The sequence below is a fragment of the Dermacentor albipictus genome, chromosome 9 (assembly GCF_038994185.2).
Source record: "Dermacentor albipictus isolate Rhodes 1998 colony chromosome 9, USDA_Dalb.pri_finalv2, whole genome shotgun sequence".
NCBI classification, from domain to species: Eukaryota; Metazoa; Arthropoda; class Arachnida; order Ixodida; family Ixodidae; genus Dermacentor; species Dermacentor albipictus.
Genome location: NC_091829.1, coordinates 115,578,199 through 115,597,488, shown reverse-complemented (window position 1 = coordinate 115,597,488; position 19,290 = coordinate 115,578,199). Strand labels below are relative to the sequence as shown.

General features: G+C 45.1%; 1 protein-coding gene across 2 annotated transcripts in view; it reads right to left on the bottom strand.

Annotated features, from left to right (window-relative positions):
- Window positions 1–1,134: 1,134 nt before the first annotated feature.
- Window positions 1,135–19,290, bottom strand: part of Pur-alpha (Purine-rich binding protein-alpha) — a 223,704-nt gene continuing 205,548 nt past the window's right edge. For both annotated transcript variants that reach the window (XM_065446087.2, XM_065446088.2), the window contains one exon: window positions 1,135–18,967. In XM_065446087.2, the coding sequence (XP_065302159.1) occupies window positions 18,836–18,967 (132 nt within the window). In that variant the 3' untranslated portion in view covers window positions 1,135–18,835. The remainder of the gene's footprint in view (window positions 18,968–19,290) is intronic.

The window sequence follows — 19,290 nt, the reverse complement described above, 5'->3', positions numbered from 1 at the left end:
TTGGGCGAGTTGGTACTGGTTGAACATCTTGAAGGGGCAGCGCAATAAGACGATGACAGAAGGCAGGAAACACACAGGACGGCGCTGTCCTGTGTGTTTCCTGCCTTCTGTCATCGTCTTATTGCGCTGCCCCTTCAAGATGTTCAAGAGGTAAAGAAATTTAATGCCTCTTATTTTACTCCAATACTTCTCATAAGAATACTCAAGTTGGATCGTACAAATGTGTTCACTGTGGGGATGCGCGACTCTCACGCGTCCCCTGACATCTTGTTTTCCCGCATAGCTCCCATCTCCGGCAGTGCGGCTTCGCCGCGTGGCCTGGCGCCCGCGGCGGTCGGAGTGGTTGAAGCGCAGTGCGAGAGATGGCGCGAGTGTTGCGCTGCTAACGCCGCCTCACGGCAGGGTTACGTGGGTGCGGGTAAGACAAGGCGCTCCCTCTTTGGTGCGGGCCGGCGAGCAGCGCGGACGTGCCGCGCGTGCGCCGATCCATGCCTCCGCGAGACCGTCTCGCGTGGCCGCCTTCGAACGCGCCACCGTTCGCGTGACCGTACACGCGAACGACCACGCATTGGGATCCAGCATGGGGCGAACATATTCACTCGTAATCCGGTCGCGGTGAGTCCGACTTCTAGATTTGTCACGCGCCCATCCGAATGTGTTGTGGATAGCAACTCAGCTAGCAGGCACTGATCTATGAAAGGTGCAATAAATGCCCTTGTGATTGTTTGCACTACTGTGTTGTCGTTCCTTTGTCCCAAGAGCATGGCTGTGAGAACCCCACATCACACAGTCATGTGGCTTTATGTGCCGAAACCACAATCTAATTATGAGGAACGCCGTAATGAGGGCTCCAAAATAATTTGGACCACCTGGGGTTCTTTAACGTGCACCTAAATCTAAGAACATGGGTGTTTTCGCATTTTGCCCACATCAAAATTTGGCCGCCGATGTCACGGTGTGATCCCGCGACGTTGTGCTTAGCAGCCCAACACCATCATAGCCACTAAGCAACCCCAGCGGGTCACAAAAAAAAGAGGCCACTTCTATATTAAAAATCGCAATGCGTCCACAATCTCTCCATCTCCAAGCAGCAGTGCCCGCCACGGAGTAAAAGAAATGGGACAGGAGGCTGCATAATGAAGTTTGTCTTTATTTATGGAAATCCAACAGTGTCATTCGTTTTTCTTCTAAACGACCGAACACAATCGGTCCGAGGTTGTGTTTTCATGCACATCTTTTTTTTTAATGCTGGCTCTTTGTCACCTTGTTTCTCAGAACATTAAGTCGCTGCAAAAGATTGTTTTCCCCATACTCTGTAAAAAATTAGGCAGGCGATGATGGGACACGCGACACTGGTACAGGCTTTGGGCAACCTGTCGGCCTGCAGCAAACAACCATTGGTGGCGGAGGGAGCAACCATTTGAAACCGACAGTATAGAGAGAGCTGCAAAATGGTCGCCTGCTAGCTTTGGACGGTTGCCTCAACCTGCGAGGGTGTCACAATGAGCTCGAGCCCACTCGACGTTTTTAGTCAACTTCTTCCCAAGTCGACACGACAAGTGTCTCTGCTGGTTCTACAAAATTACGAGCAACAATTCTGACAGATTGCCTCATGAGCACAGCTGCGATGGATGCAAATCACATCCTGTAGTGTACGAAGCACCCAGACAAAGAAGAGTGGTGAAAAAAAAAACAATGCAATACTTTGTCTTCTGTCTGGAAAACCAAGTTCAGTCATGGGGTGACATTACATATGAGGCATGGAGGTGTTCCTCTTCCCCCCCGTCGATCAAATTCACTGCGTGCTGGCTAATTAACGCACATACACTAGTTTGCAGACGACCCCTCGGACACGTAAACAAAGGCGCCAACAACGAGACAACTCACGAGAACTGATTGCTCTTGTAGCGAGCCACCCCACCCCAACTCCACCCCCACCTGTGGGGAAGGCTGCAATGCTCATCCTAGAGAAAGAACGCACAAATACTCTTTACTAGTACAAACAACACAGGCCTTGGCAATTCACAGCTGAGGCAGTAAAAACAACATTCAAGAAGAAAGCACACACCCGCTCAACTCTGTCCTCGCCACACTTTTTTTTTGCTTTGTTTTCGTACTCCCATTGATGCATGAAGCAAACTGCAACTGACCAATGGTGCTGCTCCTGCTCTCCCTCCTTTTGCCCTCACCTAGAGTCTTGTATGTACAGAGCTTCCCGCTCTTGAACAGAACAAATGCTCGCACACTTACGGCGCAAGGTTCTATAGTTGAAATGTGTACAGGCGTACGTGGGTCGTTTACATCTAGGGGAAAACACATGGACGTGCATTCACGAAACTTCTCTACAGAATGCTTTTTCACTAGCTGGCCTATAGACACCTGCCACTCAAGTTAGCAATTGAGATGACGACAAGTATGATTGACACGGTGATGGCCAACAGCAGATGGCAGCTACCTAAGAGAAGTTTTGTGAACATGGACCTTAATTAGTATCCACGGCAACCGAATGCTTCTTCTCAACTGAGAAGACAAGTGGCCAATTCCCAAAGATAGGTTGGTCTGCAGGTCTTTGTTTGAAACTCAAGCTTCTACGAGCGCTTGAATACTGAATGCTGTGTTTCCCCTTGGATGGACGCCCTCTACACATCATCATAACACAGTTTTTTTTTCTTTTTTTTCACAATATTTTCGTTTCACCTTCGTCTGCTGCTAGGAAGACACCCACGTTCCACATTTCTGCTGCACAGCAGAGTTCTGCCCTGCTCTACATGAGGAACATGCAATGCGACAAGAACTTTACAAGAAGGAAAGGGTTTGCCCAAACGAGTTTCATGCAATTAACCTGCCTATAAGGACATCTTCCGCTACATAACAATCATGTTTCTGCAAAACTGAAAATTAAAAAAAGAAAAGATTGTGCAAGGTTCCTCGCCTGTGGGGATTAGAAAGTACACAGAAAAAAAAATCAATGTCCCAACACCACTGCCTGCCCGCACAGACCCAAACACGTCGAAATGTAGAGTACTGATGCCGTTAACATCCTATATTGCGAACGTCAAGAACACACCCACAGCGTCTTTGCATGTCCTATACACTGCTCCTCAATTCAAACCTGGTCATGGAAAGAACACCTACAGCCCAGACGTGATCAGCACATAGCCATGACAACCACTAGAACACTGAAGCAATGCTACAAGGTAATCTGCAGGGCTGGGCTGGCTCACTAATTCCCTGCAGGGTCGAGCTAGATTCCCTTCTAAGCAAAACACATAGGACGCAGAAAAGGCACAAAGCACTCAAACCCTTGCATGTCAAAAGCAGGAATTCACTACAAGGCAAGGAGCCAGCTGTTTCCAAACTACAAGGGCCGCACGTCATTAGGCTGCCTTCTGTTCTTTCTAGCCGGGGAAAAAAAAAACACCCTTGATATTCATTGGACATGTGTTTCAAGTAGCAATGATGTCATTAGCATTGCTACAAAACAAGGTTTAGTCTGAATGACAGAAGACTGCAGTTAACAACATTGATCTGCAAGCAGGTTTTAAACATGGTAACGAGGTACTCTGCTGTGGCCCCACACTGTTCCAATTGTCCGAGGAAAATCCAGGCACTGCACCAAGCCATTAATTGGGCTTATACTAGCTAAATTATTTTGCCCGCACAGCCACTGGAAACAGATGTGCAACCTGCTGGGCACCACATACACAGCAAGACGTGGACCTCGAGCACTTACTTGCATGTGCCTGTCAGTCAAGCCTCGCTGCATATATGACAAATATAAAGACACGTGCATTACAAAACTTACTCACCACCCAGTACACAAAGCAAGTGAAGGCTCCACAACTTATTAAGGAATGCAGAGTACTGCTGTGTCGGTACCTCCTCAATTATCTACGTCTACAAGTTCCAAGCAAAAACTAGAACTTGTCGAACTTAAAGGGGCCCTATGGCACTTTTGAACGAAGCTTCGAAGCGCCCTGAATATGATAACACATGACCTCCCAAATGTCTGCTTTAAAAAAGAAAAGAAAGAAAAAGAAGAAGAACAAGTTCTTCCAATGAATTCTGCAAGGCGAAATTGCAAAATATCTTTGTAAGCAGCAAGATTTTGATCTCCTTTTGCTACTCCTAACGCACAACAAGCTGTACTTCACAGTCAGCAAAAGCAGGGGTTTGTACAGAAAGAAAATTATTCTTTCTGCATGCATGCTTACAGCTTGGCCTTCTGAAATATTTTGCTATCTGCTCTTTCTCTGCCGGGCTTTTTTTTTACTGGGTGTTTTCTTTCTTTTTAAGGCCCAACGTCTTTAAGAATTGCCTGTGGAAGATAGCACAGTTCTAACCTTTCATCTAAATTACTTGATGGGCCGGCCATTACTTCCATGAGAAATCAAAATGTCTAGTTAGATAATTACCCCAATTAACATGTTAATTAATTACTTTACGACACGTATTTAAATATACGGATTACAGCCGGTGAGTTCACAAGGCATACCCACTTGGAATTATTTCTCTGGACTTTACCAGTTACAACCTATTAACTTTCAAAGTGTCTTACGAAATGCATTCGCATTCCAATTACTCCTTTTAACAAAACGTTTTATGCGTTGAAGCACAAAAGTAACTGCAACACTAATGCATTTGGTCGAACACTTTAAAAATTGATATCTCGAAATTGGTGCAGTCCAGAGAATTTGTTCCAAGTGGATACGCCTTGCGAGCTCGCCGACTATAATTAGTATACTTAAATGTGCTACAAAGGAATTAATTTTAAAAGTTCATTAGCATAGCTACAGTAATTATTTAATGAGACATTTTGATTTCTCGTAGAAGTAATGGCCACCTCATTGAGTAATTTAGACCAAGGGATAGACTCGTGCTATCTGATGCAGGCGATTTTCGTAAATTTTGGACCTTATAAAAGAAAGGACAGCTGGTACATTAGTTTGCTTTCTTCTTAGTGGTTTATCATCCCTGCAGCTGAAGGGAATCTAAATAAATTTTGACATCTCTATCTTTAGAATTTCTTGAGCTCTTTCTCTGCAAGTCAGTTTGCATGATGTCGAGATTACCAGCCCCACACAAACCAATGGCAGCATGGCTGTCTGATTCATCGGTGCTTTTATGTGCCAATTAGTTGTGGTACGCCATTCCAGACATCATTTCTTACATAAATAACAAGAAGAAGCTCTCAACGCTTATTAACACATACCAAGCGACAAAACTAACAGCTCGTCTTTCCAGTTTTTCTGATGTGCTTTGTAGACTTTTGCTTCTGATGGCTACATAGTACAGTTGGTTCACGGTTGTTTGCTACTGTGTCATTTGGCTTTACTTATCCTTTACTTAACCTTTAGTTTTTTCAATGTATTGCATATTGGGTTTATTTCTGCAAGTGTTTCCATTGATTTTGTCACTAAAATATTTTCACTATAATCATTTTTCATGACATGCAAAAGGCTCTCTATGGCCCTATGCTCCACAGGAATGTCTCCAACATACATTTAAATAAGTAAATGATAGCTAAAAGGTCTTTATACCCTTGAAAGGGGATCAACTTTAAGGATAAGCAACCACAAGAATGAGCAACGTTACGATGCAAATTTCCATGTGCCATGTGCAAAGGCACAGTACATTTGGCTCAGTTGTCGAGGACAACGACCGAGTGACCAGGTGGGTCTTTTTGTTCATTAACTTTAAGTGTTGCAGGGCCCCTTTAATAGAAGAAAGTACATAACAGTGGTCTGCCTCAGCAACAGTACTGTGTGAATGCCTCCTTGATTAGCAAAACAAGGCAATTTAGCAGGAACATGCTGCACGAGCTCCTCAAACAGTGCTTGTTCATGTCACAACATGCAAGGCAGTAGGTCAACAAACAGCATTTTCATCAGACAAAAGAGATGGCATTGACGTATCACTGCTTTCATCGCATGCACACACATGCACGCCTACGGTTACACACTACGGCCACATGCACACACATTCATACAACACACATACCACATAGGCACACTAATAGGTACAGCAGTCAAATGCAATATACAGACTGCTTGGTGGCATTGTGAGGGAGTGCTTCAAAATGCATGACGGCAGCACCAATCATACGTGACAGTAAAGAGTCCATAGAAACCAGTTGAAAGCCCACTGAAAAAACTGCCAGTGCAGCACGTAAATTTGATGTTGCAGCAAAGCCCTTGGATTTTACAGTTGGGTTCGAGATTAAAGCCTCTCTTATATTCCTGGCATTATCGACAAACTCAGCGAGACTGGTGAAGCAATGTTCTAGCAGCACCTCGCTGCATCGGCAGCTAATAGCAAGCCGGTTGATGCAGGTCAACATTACAACTAATCTTCAGTACAACAGGTCACTGACCAATGCGAGAAACACAAAGCTTGACATTTCGGGATCTGCTCAGATCCCGAAATGTCAAGCTTTGCGTTTTCGACATTGGTCAGTGACCTGATATACCGAAGATGCTTCTACCTGACCAGACAGTGTTCTGTCGAACCCTGGATTACATTAGTACACAGCTCACCTTACGGATATAAAAGTGGGCCGGCACAGCGCGCAATACCTGCTATGGGAGCATGAGCATAATTTACTTTTACGTCACTTTCTGCATCTGTCACATAATCAAACCGCATTTTAACAAAAGCACACCAGACATGAAAATACCGTCATTATATCCAATATTTCTTATAAGAATGTATTCGCTACATAGTGATGTCAGCAAGGAATATTTCAAATTTACTCCATTACATCCAATAATTCATTTTATCCGAGCTCGTTATATTCTGGTGACATCAAGGGTTCGACTGTACTCAGTGCACAGCCAAGACGTGCCACAATGGCCACGCTACATCGCTGCGCCATACAAGGGCTCTGCTGCTCATCGGGAAAAGCACAAGTCGTGCAATACCCTCGCCACAGTGTCAAGAACAACATTGTTCAGGTTAACTGGGGTGCATCACAGCCGCGATAACCAAAGGTGTGATTCGGAAATGCCAAATCAGAGGCTGTCCCTCAGCACCGCAATACGGTCGCAATGTGCGTGCAGAAGCGTGACTTGTCCAGGCCGACTGGCATTGAACTCTTCTCGTGTGGCGAGGCTACTGGACGGCAGCATGGTGACAACAGACGGCTTCGAGAGAAGGAGAAACATGTTTGAGGAACTCCACTGCTCTCCACAAGATGGAGTCTCCTAATATCACAGTACAGCTTTGTCAGTATGGGGCAGTCAAGATACACAAGAACATCAATGTGTGCAGTCTATAATGGTTATACATATGCAGGGGTAGTGCCCAATGCTAGGAAGGTGCACAGTGCAGATACTCGGCGAGGTTAACGGGCAGAGGGGACGCAGCTATTACCGATCTACTATAGAGCTTGCAATCAGAATGTTACAGAATTCAAATCGAAGGAGCTCATAAACAGAGGAGCTGTTTTACTATGTTTATATTCACTACAGGGTCATGTCTATTCATGCATTAGTACAAACAATATTTGCTCTTTTTTTTTTAATATAGACTCTAAAGCTAGAGGAGGAAACACAGGATTGGATCGTGCTCAAGTAGTCACGTGTTTGTGGAAAGACTTCCTGGCAACATAAAACTGTAGAAATAAAAAAGAAACGTGGCTGCCCATTCAAAACTACAGTTCTTGAAGGCAATAAATAATTAACTAATAAAGCACTAAAAGTGCAGACATAATTTTGGGAGAATATTCTGCCAGTCTAAATTGGCTTAACATTTCTGGGATGGTATTCTTGAGCAATCACTCTCGAAGATAAGGTCAATGTTGCAAGATTTTGCCCAACTCGGCACTGGACGTGTCATAGTACACGGCAGACAGCATTCCTGGCACTGTGCATAAATAGCGAGATTGGCACAGCATCAGAGCTGCTATCAGCTGCGTATACAGGTGCGTGCGCTGCCAAGTTACACGAAATCTTGTGGAAGTGATGATACCCTCAAAAGCGACTGCCCTAGAATATTGCACCTGCTTAACGTCCCCTTAGTGTAGATGAATTTGTGTCTAAAATGTTAATGACTGAACGACTTTCTACCCGTCGACCTCGCTGATGAACCAAAGCAGGGCTGTGTAATATTTTTTTTTTTTTCACTATTCACGTGTTTAAAATTTGTATTCTCTTCCAACATCTCGGCACATACCTTAATGGGTGGCCCAATCACAATATAGACATATATTTTTTTTTTCTTCCACAACCTTCACAGCAAGGTTTAGAAAGACACCACAAACACATCAGCATGCATACTTTGACTGTGCCTAGGGAACGGCACTTTCTAGACATTTACACATGCACACCCACACATAACACATGCATAACCCACATAACCCACATGCATAACCAACATATCATTCATTAGTTCAGGCGTGGCATCAAAGAGCATGGTTCATGCTGTGGAACATACTTTGAATTGCCAAACGGACCCTACAGAACTAACCCCACAGAACGACAACACTGCTTGCTTGAAGTCAGAATGGGCATTACAGAGCAGTTGCTTTGAGAAAGCAGCAACACTTAGCGGTCAACCAATTTCTATAGTAGCCAGATCTTAAGGTTCATTTTTTTTTATCCCACTGGCTAAAATTTATTGCCAAGATAAAGGGCTTGGCATCATACTATGCTGGCTGTGTTGTTCAAAGTGAGCCTGAGAACAAGTCTGACCAGGTAAGTGTTCTGCAACCTTTGTCTTTTTTCTCAAGGTTACCATTTAGACAGTCAGCTTGTAACAGAATTCACAGAGCTCTTCTGTGGAGCCTGCATCAAATGCTTCCGCTCACGTCAAACTCGAAATAATTTTATAGGTTTTGTAGAGGGATGCGTATGTTCTGCTCACTCTCTCTGGAAATTCTAGATGCAATAGAAACCATAGAGCTCCTACTGCAATGTTCAGCAACAAGCTGCCCATGTTCAACATTTCACCACTAAACATGAAACACAGATTGCACGTGCAATTTTCCTCAACAAAAGTGGTGCCACAGCAGGTATACACCGTTTCCATGCACAATATTGGCAGGTGTGACAAGGTTGCACATTTCTTTTGCACACTTAGGTTACACCCTAGCATGGAGTCTATTCGACAGTTCATGAAGAATGCGTACACCATGCTGAGGTTACGAAGTGCCAGGGGCATCTCCAAACACAGGACTCCCCCACAGACAGTAAAAAGGAATTCGGTTAATGGCAAGCATGCTACTAAGGCTGCCAGCAACACACCATCATTTCCCTTAGAATGTGTTTCTATACACTTGTATCAGTTTCTATGTCGTCTTTTTATGGACAGAATAATTCTGGCACTAAATTTAAGACCCGAAACAGGGGTTCAAGCCCACAGAATAAGTTTCATGTTACACGCGCTGAAGCAGAAACATCTCCCTCTGCACGTGCACAACACACTCCACCCATTGAGCTGAACAGTGGCAAAGCTTAGCCATAGCACAGCATGCACACGGAGATGGAGAACACATTGTCAGTGCCGCTGTGCTGCCACATAGCTGGCCTCTCGTTAACGACAGAGATGAATTGGAAAAAGCCCGTGCCTGCACTTAAGCGTCACAAGTTCCATGCAGTATTACAAAAGCTAGCGGAATGTGGAGAAACAGAGTTTCAAAGCCCACCATAACTTGCAACTTGCATTACAGTCAAAGACAACCAACTTAGGCCGTGGCAAATAACACAACTGTCCAATGCAGAGTGAACTTGCAGAGTCATGCCAATCAATTACCTTCACTCATTTTTGTCATGTCCAATGGATTCAAACTTAAACAATTGCATGAACTTCTCTGGAATTGTTTTGGAGTGCACAGGTACGATGAGAAGGTATTGCTAGGCTTTGTGGGCAAAGCTCGTACTGACTTCTCAGGATGTCGCGGAGTACAGCAGAGGCAATAATGCCTTCTCTTCCTTCTGCCAAGGTTTGCAACTGTGTGCCCTATAAAGCAGCCCCCATGAAGTCCACCTCCCCTTTCTTGTTCTCCATGGACGCAAAGCGTTAAGCCCATCAATCTTTTACTTGAGACAACTGAACAGGAAATAAATATTTCCCAGCTGTTCACTATCAACACTCCCATTAACGAGAGTGGCCCATACAGGAAAAACTAACGCACAGTACGTCATTTTCTGCTACAGCCATCTTTGGCATTAATGGAAATAGCACAACCTTTAGTCACCTGACAGTGCCACCCTTTATAGCAGGCGTGGAGTACCGACAACAAAATCTGCGCCCAAATCTGCTAAAACAAACAACACTGCCTCTCTTGATGTATAAGAAAGCAGGCTTCAGTGACTTTATTAACAATTCTCGACAATGCTAGCTTGCCACCTAGTGTAAAATTTTTGTCAAGAAGGCATAACCAAAAGGCTGTTACTTTCAAATAGCTTTTCCTTCTAAAAACCAGCAAAGTACTATCACACTTATTTATGTCATTCCATATTTTGGGCCATGTGGTTGCACACAGTGTGTCCCGACAGACAACAGCTGCTAATGGATGAGCGCTCTGATGGTAGCAGTTTTGATGGCTCACACACACTGCCTTCTGCGAAGCTGAGTCTTCCAAAGGCCGATGACGCTCACCTAAAGAGTATGCACACTGAATGCATGTCAACAACAAGCCTGACGAGAAGTCCAGCTAAACAGTGCCTCACATTGAAGAAATGATTTCTTGACCTCGCTGCCAGCGTCATCACAGATTTTGTGCCTTCTGTGCCATCTTTATTTGGATTGGAACAGGACTTAAAGTGGCAACTCTCTGGTGAAGATGGCGAAGTAGCCAGCTAGGTAAAGAACTGGAACACACCAGAACTCTTTAGCATTAAAGACAACTGCTTGCAAATGCTGCTCATGTGCCGCAACTCCTCCACACGTTTCCAAAGATGCACACACCCCGAAGAAAGCCCGATAAATGCCTCAAAACTATTATTATTGTAACGTTCACAAATCTTTATCTGTTCCAAGTGAACGATGCAGAGCTTCATGGAACTAGTGACGCTGGCACAGAACACTGGTCACGTCGAATAACAGGTTTCGATCAATCTGAAAATGCAGCAAGCTGGCAACAGCGGCACGCCTTGTTTCAATCTCCCTGTGGCTACATCTGTTACTACTTAGGCTCACAATACACCACAAGATGTGAGCAGGCACAAAAACAAAAACACACTTCGGGGAAAAAGGAGGACCATTGAAAGCAGCTCAATGGTGCAGGCAATGCGCTGTAGTCTGCAATCACTGTGATGAATCAGGAATATGGCAAGACTGCCCAAAAAGAAATTGAAGAAAAATAAAACTGTTAGCAAGGTGTACTGTATTCGTTTAATGGGCACGCAGCCAGTACCAAGAAGCACAGAAAGTGTCTGGAAGTAGCAGCGCAAAAAATTAATTTCCTGGCTTTTTTTTTTTCTTACTTCACAGTTCATTTATTCATTTCAGACTGGCTAGAGAATCTTAAGGCATCAATTATCAAGCAGCTCCTAAATAATCAGAGGACATGAAGCCCTAATCCCAGGTTGAAATACGTTGCAGAGTTCAGGCTTACTAAGCCAACAGCTAAACCTTCAGTTTCAATTATGTGTATAATTGGGGTGCTTTCATACCTGTGTGAGAAGTGGCTTTTTTTTTTTCATACAGCAGTTTACAAAAAATGTCAAATGAATAAAATAATTTCAAACTCTGCCATCACCGTAGTTTCTGACCCTAAGGTGTAGTGATTTCCTACTGAAGACTCGCGGAAATTCTCCCCCAAGAATCTCATGCACTTGCATGAGATTCTGCACAAGTGCATTCGAAGTCACTGCCAAAATAAAGATGCAACATATATGGGAGCTAGTGGAGTGGGCATCCAACAGAGCACACTTTGGATGGCAAGACTCGCTAGAAATTTTTAAAAAGGAGAAGTGAACGATAACAGAACAAGTAGCAAGATTGGCAATGTAAAGCAGCTTAAGGTGCATACGACAAGGTTGTCATCTTGAGTCTCAATAAGGTTGCGAACTGAGAGCCTCGCCACGTCTCGACAGACTTCCTCTCTCAAAGCAGCTATACGAGGAAGGCCTATGTAAGCCCAATGTGAGGTCCACATTAGCTATATGTATGCCGAATATTACTTAGTAGAACGCCAGCACAATCCAACATTTAGTCTGACAAGGCTCAATGCTGGCCTATTCACGGGCCAGCATTGCACTGCACCATATTATTGTCCAGGACAGACCTAACACACCACAATATCTTACCTATCACCACCAATTATGGCCTAATGTTGTGCCAACATTGTGTTCTATGCTGCTAATGTTTAGCAGTGAATAACTGTACCCCACATTTATATAGCTCAACAAAGGCCAACAAAGGCCTAAGCATGAAATGTGTGTAGTCAATGTGCTCACAAGAAGGCTGACATATTCCAAGTTATTACAGCATGACCAATGTGGCTTAATGTTGGATCATCCACAGCCCCGTGGGAAGACAAAATACTCCCACAAATAGTCATGCTAGTACAACACACGGCTTACATTGGCCCAACTCTCTGAAATGCTAGGGCTGCCTTGTTCATCTCCTTCAACAGCTTCGGATGGCAGTGCTTTTAACACAGAGAACACAGAAAGCATCTCCAATGCCAACCCTTGCAGTTGCATCCTTGCTGGGTTCTGTGACACAGCTCCCATTGCATCCATCATAGAACATTTGCGCAAGGCCTAGAGAAAATACCAATGCTACATGATTAGCGCTCTGTTTGTTGCCAAAAGGGGCAGTTTGCACAACACATCGACAATGATCAAAAACATTGCATCACTGACCCAATTCAATCATGCTTTTACCTGGCCACACTACTGGTAGTCTGTCAGAGGTTTGATTCCACATCAACACTGCAGCTACCATATCCTCGTACTGCCTTAAGAGCAAGATTTAGTTCAATTCATAGAAAGGCCAAATTGTCAGAATATTTAACTTTAGAGCCTGACATAGACAATTGTCAAAAATAGCCACATCGAAGAAACAAGAAAGCACCACACTAACAACACTAACCCCACACAAAAAACACAATGCAAGTCCCTAAAGTGCATCAATTACAGTGTCTGAAGTAGACAAATGTAGCGACATTAATTTAAAACTAAAGCATGAAATTGTTGTAGCGTCTACATAAGTTTTGCAAAGTCCCATGCACCTTTACCCAGGTTGGCTAGTTTTGGCTACTTCTTTTGTTAGAATTTCGTGGGTAATTTTTTATCCTGAAATCGGGCAACCTCACTCATAGTAAAGAACCTGCTTGCAGAATATCTTGCATCGATTACACACGCCCACAAAGGCACCATTTGTCTGCAGCACAAATTTCAAGCAGAATTCTGTTCGCAGAGGAAAATGCACATTGTAACCCATTCGTGGCACAAACTTGAAGCAGCAATGAAAGGTGAACCTAAGCTAGACAAGTGAATCTATAAGAATTGCACCAGGACACTCACTGACCGACAGATTGCAATGAGCCAGTCGCGGGACTCACGACACCAATTTTTCAAAGAAAACGGAACAAGTCACAGAAACGTGCCTTAGCGCAATGTCAAAGAATGCGACTCAGTGACATTGCAAATGTTTCATGTACAACAACCTCAACAAATTCTGAAGATGGAAACCACGGCTGTTTCTGAGAACGCTTTCCCACGATGTCTGGGTATCACTACCATTCGTAAGACAATGTGACACTATTGCAAAATCTTCACATCTTCACGTATCAAAAAGCACTGCCCACTCACGCGACATCTTCAGGACTTTTGCACTCTTTCTTCGACCACTTCATTCCCAGTCCCTGTTTTTCTCCAAGGAAAGAAGTATCACGACAGACAAATCAGAGAGGATGCTTACTCTTCCGATCTGTCGTTTCCACTTTCTTCTTCTTTTTCTCTAAGGCTGTTCTATGTACAAACCCTACTGACACATTTTGCACACATTCCAGTAATTACTCCTGTTTTTACATGCTCTTACGGAAATGATGCGGATCGACAGGCAATTAGCAGAAAATGGGAATGGTATGGCATTACTGCAACGCACATGGAAAACATTTCCGTAAAGAGTGTGTTGCTAAAATCACACGCTCCATTAACGGCACGTCACCCTGCTTTCTCCCGACCTGCCACTCGACCTATTCGCCTGCATAATGGGTGACCCAGTGTTTTCACCACAAGGGCTGTACTACAAGTCGTGCAACATAGCTTTCAGTAAAGAACAAACCAAGAAGGAGGTGGCAGCAGCACATAATTACGGGCGCAATGTGAAAAAGTAAACAAATGTCAACTATGTGCCAACTGCGACAAAAGTTCAAACATTCAAAAAGCTGACGGGCGAAGCCTCTGCAACCAGCATGCTAGGCTGGAACAGATACAGAAGAAATAGCGAAGTGCTCATGCCTGAAAAAAAAAAAAGAGAGAGAGAGAGAATAGAAAAGACGAGACTCCACTGGGAACAGCATCCGGAAGCATGCAGACTAAATCATGAGCACGATCAAATACCACAAGAGGAACCCGAAAATAGCTATGTATATACAAGCCTGTATATACCCAAACGCCAAGTTCACCCACACTTCACAGAACGCCTTTAGTGCAGACAGACTTCAGACGCTCTAGCACCTTTGCGAGAGAAACACCCACAAAGTGAAGGCTTGCAAAATGCGCGCTCCACGTCTGAAACCTTCAAGCTATGCTAGATAGCTAGACACACAGTCCCATTAATGACGATGCCATGCCATCAGCAGAACATCTCATCCGTGGTGTGAAAATATATCGAACGATATTAGGGGTGCCACAAAGCTAGCGTTGGTCGGCTAATAGCGTCTCTTAACTTGAAAGCTCCTCACAGCAACGAAGCACTGTTCCAAGAGGTTCGTTCCCACTGCTTAAGCTGTGCCAGCTCTTAAAAAAGGAGGGCAGAAAAAAAAAGGTATTTCAACTCCAGATAGCAGTGACACTGCAATCTCTACAGCTCCATGAGCAGTTGAGCACTTCTGCAATGATCCAATTCCCTTTCTCTCTCCGGTACTTCCACAGCTCCTGAAAGTCCCAGCCAAACCATTCCACCATCAGAACTGTCATGTTGCACCAAGCCCTTTCCAACAACACTACAGACGTCCAAAGACAAAAACTTCATTGCGTCAGACGATCAACAACAATGCCTTTTGACTCTCTGCTCCTCCAACAATGCAATCAACTCTGAACAAACTCCAACAAAACCGGTCAGCCTCTGGCAAGAAGCTGCCGATGCAAACAACAACCGTCACGTGACCACGCATCACAGACCTTACTTAACACACACACAAATCAGAGACGGCTGTAGACACACAAGAATGGCTCATTTTCTTGTGGGATAGGCGAACTTAGAGTCATTTCCAGCAAGTGTTGCTCGGTACTAGGGGGCTGTCACACGTGAAAGTGTCGAGTTTACTCGACAGCTGAGTGCATCCGACAAAAACGCTCCACTTGTCTACCTTTTTCAAAATGCGTAGCCTCGACGACAGCATTTATAGGGGTAAATGAAAACAGAAGAAAATAAACTGCCTGCACATTATTCTAACTGCACGTTTCAGTCAACGAAAAGAACTGTCAAACATGCAATGCTCAATTTTAGTGGGCACCATTACATTTTTGCTTTGCATGCAAACCTACAGTGAATTAAAAGATCGCCCAGGTGCACGACGGTCTCGCTGTCTGAGGAGTTCCTTCTTATATAATTTTCATAACAAATACAAAAAACAAAGAAGCACTATGGACCCATTTCCAAACAATAACAATCATCACGAATGCTTTTCCAGCCACCCAATCACTACTGCCATCAATTCCGAATGACACCTCATTCTACTGTGTAACGTCAAGCTGTCAAGTGACATGTAGTGAAGCAATGTGCGCTCACTCAAAGTGACCCTAAATTTGCCAGTCTGACCAGTGGTAAATGCGCAGTCAGGTGCCAAGTACTGAATCGCCAATGTGCAAGGTGACCACAAAAGCGCTTCGACTCGGGAACACACTGGACGCAAGCACATCCCCAGAATGGCTGTGCCAGAGACACCGCTGATGGCTCTAGTCATCAGCTGCGTGTGCGTCAAGAGGGCTGTGATGCTTGGTCGCGTGCCTTCCTTTGAAAAAACATTGACTACACTCCTCTATCTTTCACATCTCTCACTCTGGTATCACCGGGCAAACTGACTGGCACATGTCCTGATGGCTCGTCACACCTCCAGAGCTGAAAGGAGTACCAACATGGCATATCTGACTCTGCGTTTCTCAGCATTCGGTGAACGTCGAAACCCTGCAAACCAGCCAAAAGTGCTACTGTGATCGCTGTGGCTCACACGTGCGAGTTTAGCCAAAGGAAACCTCTACAGCACTCTCATTTATTTTTTATGAGCAACATCATCATACCTAGTCTTATTGGTATGTGGTGGCAGCAAGTTTTCCTCGGTGACATGACATCACGGTAGCACCGGCGACGTCAACGCTGGCATTTTGAGGCCAACTTTAGTATCACATTCAACTGCCTAAAGTGCTTCCCAACCTTCATATTTGCAAAGCACTGTCCTTTGATGTGTGGAAATTTAGAAATGCAACTTTGAAAACGTCTGCCAGTACTCCTTAAAAGCATTAGTATGCGAGTGTGCAGGACACCTTTCGGGATCGTCCCAAGATCACACGGCTACCCCGAGATAGCGATTCTCAAGTGCTAGTCTGCTGACCCTCTGCACTCTTCAAAAACATTTCTGAGTGCAGAGCAAGTACCTGGTTCTTCGTTAAGAAAAATATTGCGAGGCTCACAATGACCGCTTACGACAGCTTACGAACCTGTTTGCACGTTTTACACTGCCTCTGCTCATTTGAGAGAGTCATGTAGCTAAATAAAGCGATACAAGATACTTCAGGTGATTCACACAGATTAGCAGAACAATTTCTTGTATAATCTACAGTTCTACAATCTCCCAGCATAAATGCATTACCTTTCTTGCAGTGCATCGAGTTCATGTTCTTTAAATAACGTAACACAGATCGTCACATGTGTACTGAATGCTTTTAGCTCTTTTATTGGAGTTATTTTCCATTCTTGTAGTGTGCATCTGACTTTTCTACACCTTGAACAAAGCTTCAGGTTCTTTGTGCACATTCTAATCCATATTATATGATGAAACATATTTAGTTACACAATCTTGTAAAAGACACTTTCCAGCTTACGCAGCCTCCCTACTCACATAATGCAGCACTACTCGCCAAACCAGCGGGGACTGTAAATAAACAAATGCTACGGATCGTGTTCCAGTATTCATCAACAGTTTTAAAAGGTGCATGCAGGGTCTCCAGCACAAGCACGTCGGGAAACACTACCCCACGGTGCAAATCACACAATTTGATTCTTGCTGCCAGCACAGGATCGCAGAATACCCACGTCAACAAACGTCTCCTAAGGGGCAGTGCTCGCTGAGAACAGGATCTTGAGAGCACTGGACGCAACACCAACAACTTTGTGCCAAAACCAATCAGCACTGGAGTAGTGACGAGCCATCAAATAATCCACTCTCTTAAACCTTCAATTCTCCACACTTCTTTCCCTCTTTCTCTCACGCTCTCTCTCTCTCACTCGGAGCCCCTGCAAACTCTGACTTGCCAATGCTCCCAAAGCCAGGTCTCTCTTTTCCTCGCCATTTCAACTCATTCACTCACACTTTCCCAGCTGTGCTACGTTCGAGCAGCGCCTCCAAAGGCTTGAGACCACACAGCAGCACAACATCACCGGGACGTCAGCTGTGCAGGCTCAATTATCACGAACAGCAAGAACATGCTATCGCTCTCGTACGTGCCCAGGACACGACTCACACAGGGAGCATTGGCAAGGGGGAACAGTGAGAAACAAGGAAAAAAAAGGACAAAACAATAGATGATGACAGTCTTAGAAACATGATAACGATAGAAAAAAAAAAACGGCGAGCTAAGACGGATTTTCTCCAGCATCATCAGTGGTATCCGCTGCCGACAGTGAACTGCAGGGCCGCCTCACGAACCAACAGTTGTCGAAGCTCGCCGACTTCGACGGCACCATGTGGCCTTGTGTGATGATGCTGACCGTTGTCTGCCGGTGCCAGGCAGCCCTCGACGAAGGCAACACCGGCCGCCTGACAGGCGCTTCCTGACAATACGGCATCGAATTACCTCCAGGAACGGCTGTATGGCCCTCGTCGGCGCAGGCGGGACCATTCGGCGACACCGACAGGGGCCTTTGGTAGCGCAGACTGGCCTCCCAAACAACACACACATGCACACGCTGACCAGCCATCGATGATACCGACTGGCCACAGTCAACCACAGTCTTCCTCCACACAACCACCAGCTGTCTCTCTTTCTTCCCCCTCCCCCCTTCTGTCTCCTCGAAATAAAGTTCTTGTCGCCTAAGTCTTCCAAGCTCTTCCACATATTTTTTTTTTCGTCGGCATCATTTTGTCAAAGGTCCTCGTCATCGTCGCAGCTGTCCACCACAGGGTGCACTAAAAACAAACGTCGAGAAGCCGCGCCAGGGACGGGAATACCTCCGCTGCGCGGCTTAGCGGTTGCACCCCATCGCGGAGAGAAGAAGCCGCAACAGTCGCGCACACCCTCCTCCTCTCCTCTCTGGTCAGCCAGTCGGTTGGTCGGTGCGCCGCGCCGATGCTGAAAGACCACGGGGCAGCTTTCCCCCAAAGGCCGGTGCGGCATGTCGGGGAGCACGACGGTGTCGTCGCTGCACCGGATGACCCTGGGGCGCCACCAGAGCGAAGGGTGGGCGGTGGCTGTCTGGGCGGGCGGTCAGGCGACAGCTCTCACTTGCCACCCTCGGCGGCCGACTTCTCTGTCAGCTCCTTCATCTTCTCGACGTAGTCCGAAAAGGAGTCCCTAAAGCGCGACCACGACTTCTCTGGAATGGTGATGGCTGCCCGGAAGTTGTTCTTCACCTGCGGCCACAAACAAGATTGGCTGTATAGTTATGAAGGAACGATCCACTTGGGAACACTGTTCGACTAAATTCAGTCATTACCGTATACAGAAGAACACGGGCAGGATGACTGCGGATAAAAGTGCCAAATGTTCACTACACCATAGAGTGTGCTACAAAACTCACTAGAGGGAGCTCTGGTGCTTGAAATGGCTTTGCGAGTTTGCAAAATGACGATTTTAAATAAAATACTGTGTTACAAATGCTGCGATTTGCAGCTATTATGCGTGTGCATAACACACAAGAGTCTTACTGCCTCGTATGTTCAGTAAAACAGAATTG